General features: G+C 49.2%; 1 protein-coding gene across 4 annotated transcripts in view; it reads left to right on the top strand.

Annotated features, from left to right (window-relative positions):
- Positions 1–18,530, top strand: part of znfx1 (zinc finger, NFX1-type containing 1) — a 76,008-nt gene that overhangs the window by 14,777 nt on the left and 42,701 nt on the right. For all 4 annotated transcript variants that reach the window (XM_038803091.1, XM_038803094.1, XM_038803092.1 and 1 more), the window contains exons 3-4: positions 11,680–13,590; positions 16,558–16,689. In XM_038803091.1, coding sequence (XP_038659019.1) covers positions 11,680–13,590; positions 16,558–16,689 — 2,043 coding nt within the window. The remainder of the gene's footprint in view (positions 1–11,679; positions 13,591–16,557; positions 16,690–18,530) is intronic.

The raw sequence follows: 18,530 nt of genomic DNA, 5'->3' as shown, positions 1-18,530 counted from the left end.
ACGGGCCGGTCAAGAGGGCCCGTGTGTTCGCGCACCTGAAGGGACTGAAGGCAGATGTGGTAATGCTCCAGGAGACGCACCTGAGGGTGGCAGACCAGGTTAGGCTGAGAAAGAGGTGGGTAGGGCAGGTCTTCCATTCGGGGTTGGACGCAAAGAACCGAGGGGTGGCGATTTTGGTGGGGGTGCGGGTGTCATTTGAGGCGCTGAGCATTGTGGCAGACAATGGAGGTAGATACGTGATGGTGAGTGGTGAGTTGCAGGGTGTGCGGGGGGTTTTGGTGAATGTGTATGCCCCGAACTGGGATGATGCCGGATTTATGCGGCGCATGTTGGGCCGGATTCCGGACCTGGAGGCAGGGAGCTTGATAATGGGGGGGGACTTCAATACGGTATTGGATCCAGCATTGGACCGCTCTAGGTCCAGGACGGGTAGGAGGCTGGCGGCAGCCAAGGTGCTGAGGGGGTTTATGGACCAGATGGGAGGAGTGGACCCATGGAGGTTTGTTAGGCCAGGGGCCAGGGAATTCTCATTCTTCTCCCACGTCCCTAGAGCCTACTCCCGAATTGACTTTTTCGTGATGAGCAGGGCGCTGATTCCGAGGGTGGAGGACACGGAGTATTCGGCCAAGCCATCTCTGACCATGCCCCGCACTGGGTGGACCTCGAGCTTGGGGAGGAGAGGGACCAGCGCCCGCTGTGGCGCCTGGAGGTGGGGTTGTTGGCAGATGAAGAGGCGAGCGGGCGGATCCGGGGGTGCATAGAAAGATACCTAGAGGTCAACGATAATGGGGAGGTGCAGGTAGGGGTGGTCTGGGAGGCGCTGAAGGCGGTGGTCAGAGGAGAGCTGATCTCCATCAGGGCCCACAAAGGGGGGAAGGAGAGGAGAGAGAGGGAGCGGCTAGTGGGGGAGATAGTAAGGGTAGATAGGAGGTACGCAGAGGCCCCCGAGGAGGGACTACTCAAGGAGCGACGAAGCCTCCAGGCCGAGTTCGACCTGTTGACTACCAAGAAGGCGGAGGTACAGTGGAGGAAGGCGCAAGGGGCGGTGTATGAATACGGGGAGAAGGCTAGCCAGGTGCTGGCACACCAGCTTCGGAAGCGGGAGGCAGCGAGGGAGATCGGGGGGAGTTAGAGATAAAGGGGGGAACATGGTGCGGAGTGCAGTGGGAATAAATGGGGTATTTAGAGACTTCTACAAGGGGCTGTATAGGTCGGAGTCCCCGATGGAGGAGGGGGGGATGCGCCGGTTTCTGGACCGGTTGAGGTTCCCGAGGGTAGAGGAGGAGCAGGTGGCGGGGCTTGGAGCACCGGTAGGGCTGGAGGAACTGGCTAAGGGGCTGGGGAGTATGTAGGCGGGGAAGGCACCGTGGCCAGATGGGTTCCCGGTGGAATTTTGCAGGAAGTATATGGACCTGCTGGGCCAACTACTAGTGAGGACTTTCAATGAGGCGAGGGAGGGGATGGTCCTACCCCCAACGATGTCTCGGGCGCTGATCTCGCTGATCTTGAAGCGGGACAAGGACCCCTTACAGTGTGGGTCGTATAGGCCAATCTCGCTCCTCAGTGTGGATGCAAAACTGTTAGCGAAGGTTTTGGCTACTAGAATTGAGGACTGTGTCTCGGAGGTCATCCACGAGGACCAGACGTGTTTCGTGAAAGGAAGGCAGCTAAACACCAACGTGCGGGGGCTCCTAAATGTAATCATGATGCCGGCAGTGGAGGGGGAGGCGGAGATAGTGGCGGCTATGGATGCGGAGAAGGCCTTTGATAGGGTGGAGTGGGGGTACCTGTGGGAGGTATTGAGGAGGTTCGGGTTCGGGGAGGGGTTCGTCAGTTGGGTGAGGTTACTATACAAAGCCCCGGTGGTGAGTGTGGCCACGAATCGGAGGAGGTCGGAATACTTTCGGCTATATTGGGGGACGAGGCAGGAGTGCCCCCTATCCCCCCTGTTATTTGCGTTGGCAATTGAACCTCTGGCGATGGCTTTGAGGGAGTCCAGGAACTGGAGGGGGTTGGTGCGGGGGTGGGGAGAGGAACACTGGGTGCCGGCGATTTGTTATTGTATGTGGTGGACCCGGTGGGGGGGATGCCGGAAGTATTGCGGATCCTCAGGGAGTTTGGGGACTTTTCCGGGTATAAGCTCAACATGGGGAAGAGCGAGTTGTTCGTGGTACACCCAGGGGTCCAGGGAAGGGGGATAGATGAGCTTCCACTGAAAAGGGCGGAAAGGAGTTTTAGGTACCTGGGGATCCAGGTGGCCAGGAGCTGGGTGGGCCCTACACAAGCTCAACTTGTCGAGACTGGTGGAGCAAATGGAGGAGGAGTTTAAAAGGTGGGATGTGCTGCCGCTCTCACTGGCAGGTAGGGTGCAGTCGGTGAAGATGACGATGCTCCCAAGGTTCCTTTTTATATTCCAGTGCCTCCCCATCCTGATCTCTAAGACCCTTTTTAAGCGGGTCAGCAGGAGCATTATGGGATTTGTATGGGCGAAGAAGACCCCAAGGGTGAGAAGGGTGTTTCTGGAGCAGAGCAGGGACAGAGGAGGGCTAGCGTTGCCTAATCTATGCGGGTACTACTGGGCTGCCAACGTGGCGATGATACGCAAGTGGGTAATGGAAGGGGAGGGGGCAGCGTGGAAGAGGCTGGAGATGGCGTCCTGTGTGGGCACGGGCCTGAGAGCCCTGGTGACGGCACAGCTGCCACTCCCGCCGACAAGGTACACCACGAGTCCAGTGGTGGCAGCGTCCCTCAAAATCTGGGGGCAACGTAGACGCCACAGGGGGGAGGTAGAGGCTTCGGTGTGGCCCCCGATCCCAGAGAACCATCGGTTTGTCCCAGGGAGAATGGATGGGGTTCTTGAGCTGGCACAGGGCAGGTATTAGAAGGATGGGGGACCTGTTTATAGACAGGATGTTCGTGAGCCTTGGGGCATTGGAGGAAAAATTAGGGCTCCCCCTGGAAATGCCTTCAGGTACATGCAGGTAAGGGCGTTTGTAAGACGGCAGGTGAGGGCATTCCCGCTGTTGCCAGCATGCAGGATCCAGGACAGCGTGCACTCGGGGGCGTGGGTTGGAGAGGGCAAGGTCTCGGTGATCTACCTGGAGATGCAGGAGGAGGAAGAAAGCTCGGTGGAGGAGCTAAAAGGTAAATGGGAGGAGGAGCTTGGGGAGGAGATAGACGAGGGTACGTGGGCGGACGCCCTGGGTAGGGTAAATTCTTCCTCCTCTTGCGCCAGGCTTAGCCTGATACAATTTAAGGTTCTGCACAGGGCGCACATGACTGGGACAGGGCTGAGGCGGTTTTCTGGGGTAGAGGACAGGTGTGTGAGGTGTTCGGGGAGCCCGGCAAACCACGCCCACATGTTCTGGGCGTGCCCAGCGCTGGATGAGTTCTGGAGGGGCGTTGCGAGGACGGTGTCGAAGGTGGTGAACACCTGGTTTAAGCCGAGCTGGGGGCTTGCAATATTTGGGGTATCGGAGTGCAGGAGGCGAAAGAGGCCGGTATTCTGGCCTTTGCGTCCCTGGTAGCCCGTCGGAGGATTCGGTTGCAGTGGAAGGATGCCCCCAACTGTGGAAGCCTGGATCAGCGACATGGCACGGTGTATTAAATTAGAGAAGGTAAAGTTTGCCTTAAGAGTATCTGTGCAAGAGTTCTTCAGGCGGTGCAACCGTTCCTAGACTTTTTAGCGGAGCATTAGGAGATGGTCAGCAGCAGCAGCAACCGGGGAGGGGGTACTTTGCGTTTACTATTGTATTTATTATCGTTTATCATTTAGTGGGGGGCATGTAGTCTGGGGAAATGTGTGATATAGCTATAATCTGTTTATTTATGCGTTTTTTGTTGTTTCTCTTATTTTTGTAAGGGGGGGTTTGTTTGTTGTTGAAAATATGTGAAAAATGTTGAATAAAAATTATTTATAAAAAAAAGTTTTGATCTTGGTGTTTTTCTGTTGGGCAATTGTGTGGGGATTGTTTGATGTTGGAGTTTGTTTGCATGAGCGGGGAGGGTGGGGAGGGAACGATAGGTGGGAGACTATCTGGCGCCGGGGATGGGGGCCACCAAGCTAGCTGGGTGAGCTAGCTCTCGGAAGCGCAGTGGGGGGATGTGCATATGTTTGATTTGGGAAAGGGATTGGGTTACAGGGTGTTGTTGCTGGGGGGGGGGGGGGGGGGGGGGGGGGGGGGGGTGAATGTTCTGCTGACGAGGGAGGGACTTGGGCTGAGGGGCAGAGAGGAGGTCGGGGGCGGGGGCTGCCTGGGGCTGGACCGGTGGAGGCATGGATCACGGGCTGGTGGAAGGCCTAAAAAAAGGGGATGACTGATTGGCTGAGGGGGGGGGGGGGGGGGGCAATGAGCCTCCCAACTAGGCTGATAACCTGGAATGTTTGAGGGTTAAATGGGACGATCAAAAGGGCACGTGTGTTCGCGCATTTTAGGGGATTGCAGCAGGACCTGGTAATGTTGCAGGAGACGCTCCTTAAGGTATCGGACCAAGTTAGACTGAGGAAAGGCTGGGTCAGTCAGGTGTTTCATTTGGGATTAGATTCAAAGACTAGAGGAGTCGCGATCCTGATCAATAAGCGGGTGGTGTTTGAGGCAGGTAGAATAGTCTCGGACGTGGGAGGTCGGTATATTATGGTCAGTGGGAAACTAGAGGGGGTGCAGGTGGTATTAGTGAATGTATATGCGCCAAATTGGGATGATGTGGAGCTTATAAAGAGGATGCTGGGGAAGATACCGGACCTGGACCCGTACAGGTTGGTCATGGGAGGGGACTTCAATACAGTTACGGACCCTGGGTTAGACTGGTCAAGCTCGAAAACGGGCAGGGTGCCAGCAATGGCAAAGGAACTAAGAGGGTTTATGGAACTGATTGGGGGGGGTGGGGGGTGGATCCATGGAGGTTCGGGCAGCCGGGTTTGGGGGGAGGGGGTGAAGGAGTTCTCCTTCTACTCACATGTGCATAAAGTGTACTCCCAGATTGTTTTTTTTATTTTGAGCAGGGTCATTCTGGCTGGGGTAGTGGACATGGGGTATTTGGCGATTACAATCTCAGACCATGCACCGCACTGGGTTGACCTGCAGGTTAGTAAAGACAGTAATCAGCACCCACACTGGAGGTTGGATGTGGGTCTTTTGGCTGACGAAGGGGTATGCGAGCGGCTGAGGAAATGTATTCAGAGTTACCTGCAGGTCAATGACACAGGGGAACCTTTGGCAGCGGCGGTTTGGGAAGCACTGAAGGCGGTGGTAAGGGGGGAGCTGATCTTGATCCAGGCTGATAGGGAGAAGGTTGACAGGGCAGAGACGGACAGTCTGGTAAAGGAGATATTACAGGTCGATAGGAGGTATGCGGAGGCCCCAGAGGCAGGGCTCCTGAGGAACTTGCTGACCACAGGGAGTGTGGTGGAACAGCTGTGAAAGGTGAGGGGGGCGATTTATGAACATGGGGAGAAGGCCAGCAGAATGCTTGCACAGCAGCTTAGAAAGAGGGAGGCAACTCGGGCAACACAGCATTTTAACAACAACGCAAATCAACACAATAAGGAACACCCCCCCCCGGGTTGCTGCTGCTATTGACCAAGTTACCTATCTTTGAGCCAGGAAGTCCAGAAAAGGCTGCCATCGTTTATAGAACCCTTGTATTGATCCTCTCAGGGCAAATTTGACCCTTTCCAATTTTATAAATCCAGCCATGTCACTGATCCAGGTCTCCACACTTGGGGGCCTTGCATCCTTCCACTGTAGCAGAATCCTTCGTCGGGCTACTAGGGACGCAAAGGCCAGGACACCGGCCTCTTTCGCCTCCTGCACTCCCGGCTCTACCGCAACTCCAAAAATCGCGAGTCCCCACCCTGGTTTGACCCTGGATCCAACCACCCTTGACACCGTCCCCGCCACCCCCTTCCAGAATTCTTCCAGTGCTGGGCATGCCCAGAACATATGGGCGTGGTTCACTGGACTCCCCGAACATCTGGTGCACCTGTCCTCACCCCCAAAGAACCTACTCATCCTAGTCCCGGACATGTGGGCCCGGTGCAGCACCTTAAATTGGATGAGACTAAGCCTCGCACATGAGGAGGAAGAGTTGACTCTCTCCAAGGCATCCGCCCAAGTCCCGTCCTCTATCTGCTCCCCAAGTTCCTCCTCCCATTTAGCCTTCAGCTCCTCCACTGACGACTCCTCCACCTCCTGCATTACCTTATAGATGTCAGACACCTTCCCCTCTCCGACCCACACCCCCGAAAGCACTCTGTCCATCGTCCCCCGCGACGGCAGCAGAGGGAATCCCTCTACCTGTCGCCTAGCAAACGCCTTTCCCTGCAAGTATCTGAACATGTTCCCTTGGGGAAGGCCAAATTTATCTTCCAGTTCCCCCTGGCCTGCAAACCTCCCGCCAATAAACAGGTCCCTCAATTTGCTGATGCCCGCCCTTTGCCACCCCCTAAATCCCCCATCCTTGTTCCCCAGGATGAACCGATGGTTGCCACCCAGTGGAGCCTCCATCGAGCCCCCTGTTTCACCCCGATGCCATCTCCACTGTCCCCAGATTCTTAGGGTCGCCGCCACCACCGGGCTCGTGGTAAACCTCTTAGGGGAGAGCAGCAACGGTGCCGTTACCATGGCACCCAGGCTCGTACCTCTACATGACGCCATCTCCATTCTTTTCCACGCCGCCCCTCCCCCCCTCCATCACCCATTTACGCACCATTGACACATTGGCTGCCCAATAGTACCCCAGAAGGTTGGGCAACGCCAGCCCGCCTCTATCCCTCCCTAGCTCCAGGAACACCCTCTTCACTCTCGGAGTCCCATGTGCCCACACAAAGCTCAAAATACTGCTAGTCACTCTCCTAAAGATGGCCCTGGGGATAAAGATGGGCAGGCACTGAAAGAGGAACAAGAACCTCGGAAGCACCGTCATTTTGATGGACTGTACCCTCCCCGCCAACGATAATGGCAGCATGTCCCACCTCTTGAACTCCTCCTCCATCTGATCTACAAGTCTGATGAAGTTATGCTTGTGAAGAGTCCCCCAGTCCCTGGCCACCTGCACCCCCAGGTACCTAAAGCTCTCCCCTGCCCGCCTAAGCGGGAGCCTACCAATTCCTTCCTCCTGGTCTCCAGGGTGCACCACAAACACCTCGCTCTTGCCTAAATTTAATTTATAACCTTGAAAAGGTCCCAAACTCAGCTAGCAACTCCATCACTCCCGGCATCCCTCCCATCGGGTCCACCACATACAGTAACAGATTCGGGCGGGGCTTTATTGACTGGGTCAGGTTACTGTGTCAAGTGTGCGGATGAACAGGACAAATTGGACTATTTTAGACTGCACCGGGGAACAAAACAGGGATGCCCCCTCTCCCCACTGTTGTTTGCGCTGGCTATAGAGCCGCTGGCAATTGCTCTGAGAGCTTCAAGGGGCTAGAGGGGACTGGTCCGGGGGTGGAGGGGGGTGGTGGAGCACAGGGTTTAGCTCTTTGCGGATGATCTGCTTCTGTACGTTTCGGACCCAGTAGAGGGAATGGAGGAAATCATGAAGATTTTGGGGGAATTTGGCCGGTTTTCGGGGTATAAGCTAAACATGGATAAGAGTGAGATGTTTGTGGTTCAGGCGAGGGGACAGGAGGGGCAACTGGGGGAGCTGCTGTTTAGGTCAGTAGGGGGTAGTTTTAAATACTTGGGCATCCAAGTGGCGCGGGAATGGGACCAGCTGCATAAATTGAATCTGGCCCGGAGGTGGACCAAATGAAGGCCAATTTCTGGAGATGGGACGCTCTCCCGTTGACTCTGGCCGGGAGGGTACAAACTGTGAAAATGACAGTCCTCCTGACGTTCCTATTGGTATTTCAATATCTGCCCATTTTTATTCCGTGGTCCTTTTTTAAGCGGGCCAACAGCATGATCACGGGCTTCGTCTGGGCGGGCAAGACCCCGCGGGTAAGGAAGGTAATGCTCGAGCGGAGCCGGGGAGAAGGTGGGCTGGCACTGCCAAATTTTAGCAATTATTACTGGGCGTATAATAGAACCATGATCAGGAAGTTGGTGGTGGGAGAGGGGTCGGCGTGGGTGCGTATGGAGGCGGCTTCTTGTCAGGGCACCAGTCTGGGGGTGTTGGTAACTGCGCCTCTGCCGCTCCCGCAGGCGCGGTACTCCACCAGCCCCGTGGTGGTGGTGGCCCTGAGAGTTTGGGGCCAGTGGAGGTGGCATGTGGGAGCAGTGGGAGCATCGGTCTGGGCCCCAATTTGTGATAACCACCGGTTTGCCCCGGGAAATATGGATGGGGGGTTCCGGGTATGACGGAGAGCGGGGATTGAGAGGATGTGGGATGTGTTCACAGAGGGGAGCTTTCTGAGTATGATGGCGCTGGAGGAAAAGTTTGGGCTGGCGAGGAGAAACAATTTCAGATACTGCAGGTGCGGGACTTCCTACGTAAACAGGTGGCAACCTTCCCGCTCCTACCGCTGAGGGGATTCAGGACAGGGTAATTTCCAGAGGGTGGGTAGGGGAGGGGAGCGTCTCGGACATCTGTAAGGAGCTTATGGGGTCGGAGGAGACGCAGACCGAGGAGCTGAAGCGTAAGTGGGAGGAGGAGCCTGGTGGTGAGATAGAGGATGGTTTATGGGCAGACGCGTTGAGTCGATCAACGCATCCACAACATGTGCCAGGCTCAGCTTGGTACAATTTAAGGTTGTGCACCGGGCTCACATGACAGCGGCCTGGATGAGCAGATTCTTTGGTGCGGGAGGACCAGCGAACCATATCCACATGTTTTGGACATATCCAAAGCTTTGGGGATTTTGGCAGGGGTTTGCAGATGTCATGTCCAAAGTTTTAAAAACAAGGGTGGCACTGAGTCCAGAGGTGGCGATTTTGGGGTGTCGGAAGATCGGGGAATCCAGGAGGAGAAAGAGGCAGACGTTCTGGCCATTGCTTCCCTGGTAGCCCGGAGATTGGGTGGGGGAGTAGTTTAGGTTAGAGTAGGGGGGTAATAAGGGTGGGACTTGTACAAAAGGTAAATGGCTTCTGCACTATGTTCATGGTTTCATGTACATTGTCTATTTTGTTGTTGTTTCTATGACAAAAATACCTCAATAAAATGTTTATTAAAAAAAAATACTTGAATGTAGCCACTGTCATTTTATGGTTTACCAGTAGCAAACCCAGTGAAAGGCAAATTTGATCAATATAAAACGTGCTCTACTTAGGACATTCCAGAAGGCTTAAGAATGGATTGATGGTAATGTAAAGGATCTACTGGGAGGTTAGAAGCTGCAGATGGTTTATATACCACATCATTTTGTGAAGTTTTTAACATCCTGGATGATATTGACCTACGATTGATACTCGTTTTGGAATTCTGTTTCATGTTTGGCTTAACTTTTTTGTTCCCCACTTTCCGCTTCTTTCCCCCTGAGATTTTGTTGCTGGAGTACCTCAGGGTAGTATCCTCAGCCCAGGGCAGCACGGTAGCACAAGTGATTAGCACTGTGGCTTCACAGCGCCAGGGTCCCAGGTTCGATTCCCCGCTGGGTCACTGTGTGTGTGGAGTCTGCACGTTCTCCCCGTGTCTGCGTGGGTTTCCTCTGGGTGCTCCGGTTTCCTCCCACAGTCCAAAGACGTGCAGGTTAGGTGGATTGGCCATGATAAATTGCCTTTAGTGACCAAAAAAGGTTAGGAGGGGTTATTGGGTTACGGGGTAGGGTGGAAGTGAGGGCTTAAGTGGGTCAGTGAAGACTCGATGGGCCGAATGGCCTCCTTCTGCACTGTATGTTCTATATTCTAATCATCTTCAGCTGCTTTTTTAATTACCTTCCTCGATCATAAGGTCAAAAGAGGGGATTTTCACTGATTATTGCATAATGTTCAGCACCATTCACGACTCCTCAGATAATGAAACAGTCTATGTCTATAAGCAGCAAGTCCTAGACAACATTCAAGTTTGGATTGACAAGTGTCAAGTAACATCCGCCAGGCAATGACCATCTTCAACAAGAGAGAATCTAATTATCTTTGCCATTCCATTGCTGAACCCCCACTGTTAACATCCTGGGGTTACCATTGATCAGAAACTGAACTGGGCCACCCATACAAATATGTGGCTACAAGAGCAGGTCAGAGGCTGGTAATTCTGCAGTAACTCACCTCCTGATTTTCAAAGGTTGTCCACCATCTACACAGTACAAGCCAGGAGTGCGATGGGATACTCTCCACATGCCTGGATAAGTGCAGGAGCTTGACACCTAAGCAGACTTGATTAAACATTCACTTCCTTCGCCACCGAGCACAGTCGTAGCAGTCTGTACCATCTACAAGATGCACTGCAGGAAATCACCACGGCTCGTCAGGCAGCACCTTCCAAACTCATTATTGCTCCCACCTTGAAAGATGAGGCCAACAGATGTACAGCGCCTAAAAGCTCCCCTCCAAGCCACACACCATCCTGACTTGGAAATTTATAATTGTTTCTTCAGTGTCACTGGATTACAGTCCTGGAACTCTTTCCCCTTACACACACAACCCCACACCTAACAGCACAGTGGGCTGCAGCAGTTCAAGAAGGCAGCTCACCACCACCACTTTCTCAAAGGTAATTAGGAATGTGCAATAAAGGCTGACCGAACCAGCAATGTCCATACCCTTGAAAGAATATTTGAAAAAACAATGCTCATTTTAAGTAGCAATCAGTGATGTTACTCTCACCACTAAGCCAGAAGGTTGTGAGTTCAAGTCTTGCTCCAGGGCGTGAGCATACAAAGAAGGTATTTGTCTATAATGGGAGAGTAATGTTTCATCAGTAGCCCTGTTCTTTGGATGCGATATTTAATAGATGCCCTCTCTACCTGCTCCAGTAGCACTATTTGAAGAAGAGCAAAGAGACTGTCCTGATGACCTGGTCAAAGGTAATTCCTCAAACAGCAACACCAAACCAGTTTATCTCATAATTTTTATCATTGTTTGTGGGACCATCCTGTGAAGAGATTGGCTGCTGGTTTTACCAAATGGTAGTCAGTATACTTCCAAAGGATGTTGTTGGCCATGAAGCATTTTTAGCATCTTTCATATCCTCAGGATACCTATGTAAATTGAAATTCTTTCTTCTTATTATTTATTTATACTTTCTCTCATCCATGGTGCAGACACCTATATTTCTGAACTGCAATAGGTGTTAGACATGCTCATTAAATATAAAGGAAAAATTCTGAACTATAACAACTAGTTTTAGCCCATGGATTCCTATGGGTATTTCTGCATTACAATTATTCTGTGACGTTAAAGAGACAACTGTTTTTATCTGTTTAGCCAGACTGCAGTTCAGGTCTGAGAAAATTCATATTTGCAGAACAATTCAAAGCGGTAGTTTGATAGTAAAACCAATAATACCTGAATGACTATTAACTAATGGTCAGTTCTTCTAACTAACTTATATATTGTATGCTGGAAACATTCCAAAAGGGGAAATTATTTGCTGTATCTCTTCGAACTAATGAGCTATTACATTTATGAAACAAACAAATGCAGAGAGTCTGGGGAGAAGCTCTTTAATGTTGTAACATTTGTTTTCATTTCAAACTGAGTAAGAGCATCGAAGAAAGTCGATGCCAACAGACATGGCCTGGACAATTGACTGTAAAATGCATGATTCATCCTTTCATTTTTCTTTTTATATCTTTAGCTTCTTTGGAACGTCTTGAATCACGAGGACGACAATATAATGGAAACCAGAGAAATGCTGCTGGACCAGCAGACCAGAGAGGTGCACCACAACCCAGGCGAGCCCTTTCGACACCCAGGCAAGCGGAGCTTCTAGCAGCTAGGGAGTTTGGAGGAAGGAACCAAGAGTGGAACTTTAATCTCAATCCCAGGCATGCAGAAGGGCGGCAAAATGCTGTAAGAGCAAATCGAAATCCAGCTGGAAGAGCTCCTGCTGTCCAGGGGAATCGCCAAGCCCCCCAACAGGGCAGAAGGGATCAGCACAATGAACGTAGGAATGAACCATGGAGAAAGAATGACTTTCGTGAGGGTGGCAGAGGAGGCAGGCAAGGGGAAATGCAAGGAAATCCTCACTTCCAGAGAAGGAGGCCTCAAGAATTAGCTAAAGAGGAACATGTAAAGGACAAAGAATCGTTTGTGAGAAGGTTAGGCTACAAAACAATGGAAGGCCTTTTGGACAAAGAGCCATCTGAAATTGTTATAACTTTAGCCTGTGGCTCTGGCCTAAAGGATTTATTAAGCCAACAGCTAAATTCAAGTTTTGTCCAACTAATTTGTAAAGTCTTATGTAAGGCCTGTAGGTCCAAGACTGACCGTCAGAGCATTCAGCATCTGCTGGGCATTGTAAAGGACTCCCTCTTTCTAAAGGTTCAATTGCCTCGCTATGTGGTTCAGATGAGTACAGATCCAGTGCCTTTGCGTAGGCAGCAATATCCTGAATATATTGAAAGCATTCTATTCTTGCTTCAGGAATTGGTAAGTATTTTTCCAGCCAGTTCAGTTCAGGAGATGTCCATGATGATTTTGGTTTTGGATCCTACGGTGAATACTCTACGAGCTGCCGGGGTTTCAATTAGTGAACAGATTGAAAATAGCTTGGAGAAAATCAAGAATATAATTCATCACCTCCAAGAGCGAAAACGGGATGGAACACTCAGAACCGATACACATATCTTGATAGACAATCAAGAAACTGGTCCCGAGGACAACTATAGAACAATGACCATTTATCCCACCTACAATGAGGTGCATTTAGAAGAGAGACCATTTCTACGACCAAATCTCATTACTGAGAAGTATGCAAATACTGAAGTGTACCTTGATACCCATTTCCGTCTTCTGAGAGAAGACTTTGTGAGACCTTTGAGAGAAGGAATCTTAGAGTTGCTCCAGAATTATGATGACAAAGGACTGAGGAGGAGAAAATTCGATGACATTCGAGTATATTTCAACACACGCATTCTAGTTCCACTCTGCACTTCCACTGGTGTAGGCTATAAAGTCCAATTTGACACAAGACCACTGAAGTTTGTCCGGTGGCAAAATTCAAAGCGTCTGCTATATGGCTCTCTCGTGTGTATGTCAAAGGATAACTTTGAAACCTTACTGTTTGCAACTGTTTCAAATCGGGATCCTGTGGAGCTCAAGGAGGGCATTGTTCATCTGTCTTTTAATGTGCGAAGCCGGCACCTGTTGGCCGAGTTGGAACCTTCGGATTGTTTCCTGATGGTTGAAACAACAGCATATTTTGAAGCTTACCGCCATGTTCTAGAGGGATTACAGGAGATCCAAGGAGAAGATGTTCCTTTCCAAAAGTATATTGTAGCCTGTGACACTGAAATCCAGGTTCCAAGATACTTAGCTTTCAATAACACCTATGACCTTGAAGCTCTAATGAATGGAAAATCCCAGGATTCCAAGGAAGACACTGGACAAATCAATGAATCTTTACACAGGAACACCAAAGTCAATGTCCTTGATCCTGCATCATGGCCTTCAAAGGAAGAGCTGAACCTGGATGAGTCACAGATGCAAGCTCTGCAGATGGCATTGACTAAAGAATTGGCCATCATACAAGGACCTCCTGGGACAGGTACATTCAAAGAATTGCATCAGCCTTAGTTTATTTGCTCTGTTTAATGGATTAAATAATTAAAACCATTTTTATAATCTCTTAATTCTTGTCCAATTTCTCCCTTCCTATATTAAAGATATGAAATCACAGTGCAATATTTTAAAAAAATATGCCCCAAGGGGGCAGCACGGTGACACAGTGGTTAGTACTGGGATTGCGGTGCGACTGGGTTTGAATCCCGGCCCTGGGTCACTGTCCGTGTGGAGTTTGCACGTTCTCCCCATGTCAGCTTGAGTTTCACCCCCACAACCCAAAAAAAAGATGTGCAAGTTAGGTGGATTGGCCATGCTAAATTGCCTCTAAATTGGAAAAAAAAATAATTGGGTACTCTAAATTTAGAATTAAAAAAAAATGCACCAAGTAGTTACTCGCACTTCACCTTAGTGAGTGCCACTGGGCTGCAAAACACTGGGACATGGGAAACAAATGTGGATCCTTCCTCTGTCCAGTACCCACATGCAATTGTGCGACCTCCCACTCTTCTGTTCTCTCTCTGTCATCTCTCTCTCCTCTCTCTCTTTCCTACTACGTAGAAACATTGGGGTTTATTACTATTTCCCCACACCCAAGCCCAGCAGTGCCAAAGCTAACTGTACCACCTTACTTTGGCTGGCATCATTGTATATTAGGGTTCAAACCTGGGATATTCACTGCTATATAGCTCAATTCTACATTTGGTGGTGAATTTGCTAGTCTTAGGGAAACTTTAATATTGGACTTGTATAAAGAATAGATAAATTACCTGGAAATTCTGCCTCAGCAGTTTCCCTTCCTCTTCATTAGTTAATTGGAAGATGGATGGTCTAGTCAAGAAATGAATTCAAGAATAAAACCTCCAGTCAGATTGATAATAAACACAATATAAATATCGAACAAGCCATGCCAGTTTTCTCTTTGAAAAATAAATTATATTATAGAATTATTTCAAATTATGAAGAGTTTTAATAATATAGATTTAAATAAAATGTTTCCATTGTGGAGCATACCAAAACTAGGAGCTATTGTCAATATGGTTGTCAAATGGAGGTTGTCAATATGAAATCCAATAAGAGATTCAGGAGAAGCTTGTTTACCCCGAGAGCAGTTAGAATGTGGGACTCGACCACATAGCATGATTGAGGTGAATATTATGGATATATTTAAGGAGAAGTAAGATAGGGAGAAAGGAAAAACATATTTTGATAGGAAGAGATAAAGTAAAGCGGGATGAGGAGCACATACAGAATAAATCTGATGAGCCAAATGGCCTGTATCTATTGTATAACATTTTTAAAATGTAAGATATAGTCATTTTATAACTTATTTTCATCTAATATTATCAGCTTTTAATCTCATTTTAATTGAATTTCTATTACTTGCCCAAGTCTAATGCTGCACCTGGCAATAAAGATAGCAGAAGAATAATTGAAATTGAGCTGAAAGAGGCAAGCAAGATTTGTGTGGTGGGTGGTGAGGCACTTTATTATCCTGGGCCCAATGGGCATATTATACATCTCATATTAGACAGGAAATTCTAACGCCAGCTACCATTGGTAGGAATTGGCTGGACAATGCCCAGCTTAGTGCCTTGAATGTTATGAATGCTGGGGGGGGGGGAGAGGGAGGGGAGGGTGCAGGGGTTGGGGGTGGGGGGGGTGCTCCATTATTGATTCCGAACCCACTGCACAGGGACGTAACATGACAGTTTTTGATGACGATTAAGGCATCCTGTCTAAATCTCGTTGGGTCCTCATACACGTATACTGATGGGGGTCAATACACCATGGTGTCCTTTTGACAGAATGCCCCCCAGCTCATTGAAAGCTGCTCCAAAGACTGAATACGCAGTGATAGCGAAGCAATAAACTTTCTTGAATGGGATCAGAAGGAACAGGAGTGCTTGTCCATGTCACATTTGCTAGGTTTTGACCTGCCTGCTCTGAGCATCTTTTTCCCACTTTCCTGACCCTGTGAGGTTGTTGAAAGCCATTACTTACCTTATAGTCGAATTTGTGACTTCAAACCAAACTGTTTTAACCAATTGAATGCCAAACAGCTTCTTCATTCTGCTTACTTCAGGTGGGAAGCTGATTAGCTCGATATAAATCAGGTCCAAGAATTAAAATGGCTCACGCACCAAACTGATTTGGTCGTGTGGAGTTGATGCTTTTCTGGCTGAAAACCAGTTAAAATACTCTTCCTTACTGACATTGCAAAACCTCAGTTGTTTAGTTGGGTTGAAAGAGATCTGCATTGATACACTATGTGAAAATAATTCATAGCACCTCATTTATCTTGCATGGGAGAGTGACCCAGGACACATCGAGCAAAACAATGAGTTCCGGAGAGCTTTGTTCAGGCATGTTCAGATGGGAAAGGGGCACATCGGTGTGATTAATTCTGAAGCATCACTTACACATCTTGTGCTGTGCTTGGATTGCCCAAAGTTCTGTGGCACACAGCGAATAAACATCCAAATTCAGCACTAATATGTAAAATAAATCACGAGCATAATTGTTCCAGTTTTTTTTTGCAATCAGACAGAGTAAAATAATCAGGCATCCAGATAAATCCTAGGATTCCCTTACAAAAATTGTCCAAACTCATGTTAAGTTTCCTGATAAATGCTTTATTTTAGTGCATCTATTTCCATAGAATAGAATCCCTACAGTGCAGAAGGAAGCCCTTCGGCCTATCGAGTCTGCACTGACCCTCTGAAAGAGCACTCCACCTCGGTACACTTCCGCCCTATGCCCATAATCCCACCTAACCTGCATATCTTGGGACACTAAGGGGCAATTTTATATAATGGCCAGTCCACTGAACCTGCACTTTCTTCTGAAAAACCTTGTGATAGGCAAATGCTACACTGATGATATAGTCTGCAATAATCTTTCAAAGGTTTTCTTCAAACCTGGCTAAGCAATGTCACTTTATCATTTGTAGGAAAAACCTATGTCGGGTTAAAAATTGTGCAAACGCTCTTAAAGAATGAGTCAGTTTGGCAACGACGTTTAAGAAAGTTTCCAATTCTGGTGGTGTGCTACACAAACCACGCCCTAGACCAGTTTCTTGAAGGTAAGGCTCTGATATCCATCTGCTTTGAGTCCTTTTTGTATAAATTATTAAGCATCGAAATGTTATACTAAATTGCCAGTTTGCTGACTATAAACCTCTTTTCCATCTTGAATGGAGTTACATTAATTAGCTTGGACATTTAATCAAAATGTTGTTAATGCTCCCTAGTTATGTCCTTTATATTAAATGTTAGAGAGTGATTGTGCTGTAGCTTGAAGATGCTAATGTTGTCCTTATTCCAGACAGTTTTTTATGGCACAAATCTATTGTACATTATGGATGGTAATAATTGTAATGGACAACGTATCAGAAGGCGGGATTCTCCCGAATCCCCGATGGCTCGACGCGGCGTACAAAAATGGCGTGAACCACTCCAGTGTCGGGCCAACAGAAAGTTGCGGAATCCTCTGCACTTCCGGGGGCTAGGCAGGCGCCGGAGGGGTTGGCACATGCCAACCGGCGGCGAAGTGCTGGCGCGAGTTAGCGCATGCGCAGAACCATCGGTGTGGTTCCACGCATACGCAGACCGGCCGGCATACTCTTGCGCATGCACAGGGGGGGTGTCTTCTCCGCGCCGGCCATGGCAGAGCCCTACAGAGGCCGTGCGGAAGGAAGGAGTGCCTCCACGGCACAGGCCTACCCGCAAATTGGTGGGCCAGGCTTCTTGGGCCCTCCCCGGGGCCGGATCCCCCCCGTGCCAGCCCCCCCCCCCCCACCCCCACCCAAGGATCTCTCAAGCCGGCCTACCAGCCAGGTCCCACCGTGTAGGACCATGTCCATTTCACGTTGGCGGGACTGGCCAGAAACCGACGGCCGCTCGGCCCATCGGGGTCCGGAAAATTGCTGGGGGGGGGGCTGCTGCCAATGGCCCCCGACCGGCGTGGCGTGATCCCCACCCCCACCTGAAAACCAGCGCCGGAGAATACGGCAGCCGATTCTCCGATCCGGCGGGTGGGGGGGGGGGGTCGGAGAATCCCGCTGATAGACTTGTATCTGAATGAAAGAGGAGTGTAATTCGTTCATCATTTATCAGTTGATAAGTGCCTAATGCAGGCACATTGCAATCGACCATGCGTCAGTTACAAGTTTGAGACATAAGGCTGAAATTTTGCCACTGAACTGCGAGTGCAGAGTGATGAGCATGAGTTTTGAGCATCAGGTTGTAGTGTTCTAACTGTGTCTTCAAATGGCGTTTCGCAAAACTTTGTACTAGGAACAACAGCCTTGCAACTTCAACCCCAATGCTCATAGAATACGACTTTAGTTAATGACATAGTACCATTGAAATAAACCATTTGCACAGCTATATTTTGAGTATTCTTCGATGAAGCAAGTGACAACACTTCAAAATTAGCTCATTGACTTATAATGAGCTTTGACACATCTTGAGGACATGTAAAACCATTTAAGTAAATCTGACGTTCTTTATTTGACCATTCACCCCCAGAAGTATTTCTTGCCTGATTTTACCTCCCCCTCCCCAAAGATAATAACGTATTCTTAAGTAAGGTTCCATTGTTATTAGTAATCACCTTGTAACTAGCTCAGTGACTAATTATCTTATCTGGGCCGAGACAGAGTATGCTGGCACCTGTATGTGAGGGGGAGGATTTCTGGACTGCACTCCCAACTCTGTGTCAGCAGCACTTATTTATCAAACATATTCCACACCCTGTTATAAAATATGCTTATTTAGAAATTCTTGGTAAATAGTACCGTAGTTTCCGGACTATAAGCCGCTACTTATTTCCCACGTTTTGAACCTCGCGGCTTATACAACGACGCGGCTTATTTATGGATTTTTCCCGCTTTCACTAAACCAATGAAATTGCGTAACGGGT

This window comes from Scyliorhinus canicula, chromosome 7 (assembly GCF_902713615.1).
Source record: "Scyliorhinus canicula chromosome 7, sScyCan1.1, whole genome shotgun sequence".
Taxonomy (NCBI): Eukaryota; Metazoa; Chordata; class Chondrichthyes; order Carcharhiniformes; family Scyliorhinidae; genus Scyliorhinus; species Scyliorhinus canicula.
This window is presented reverse-complemented; position numbering and strand designations above follow the sequence as displayed.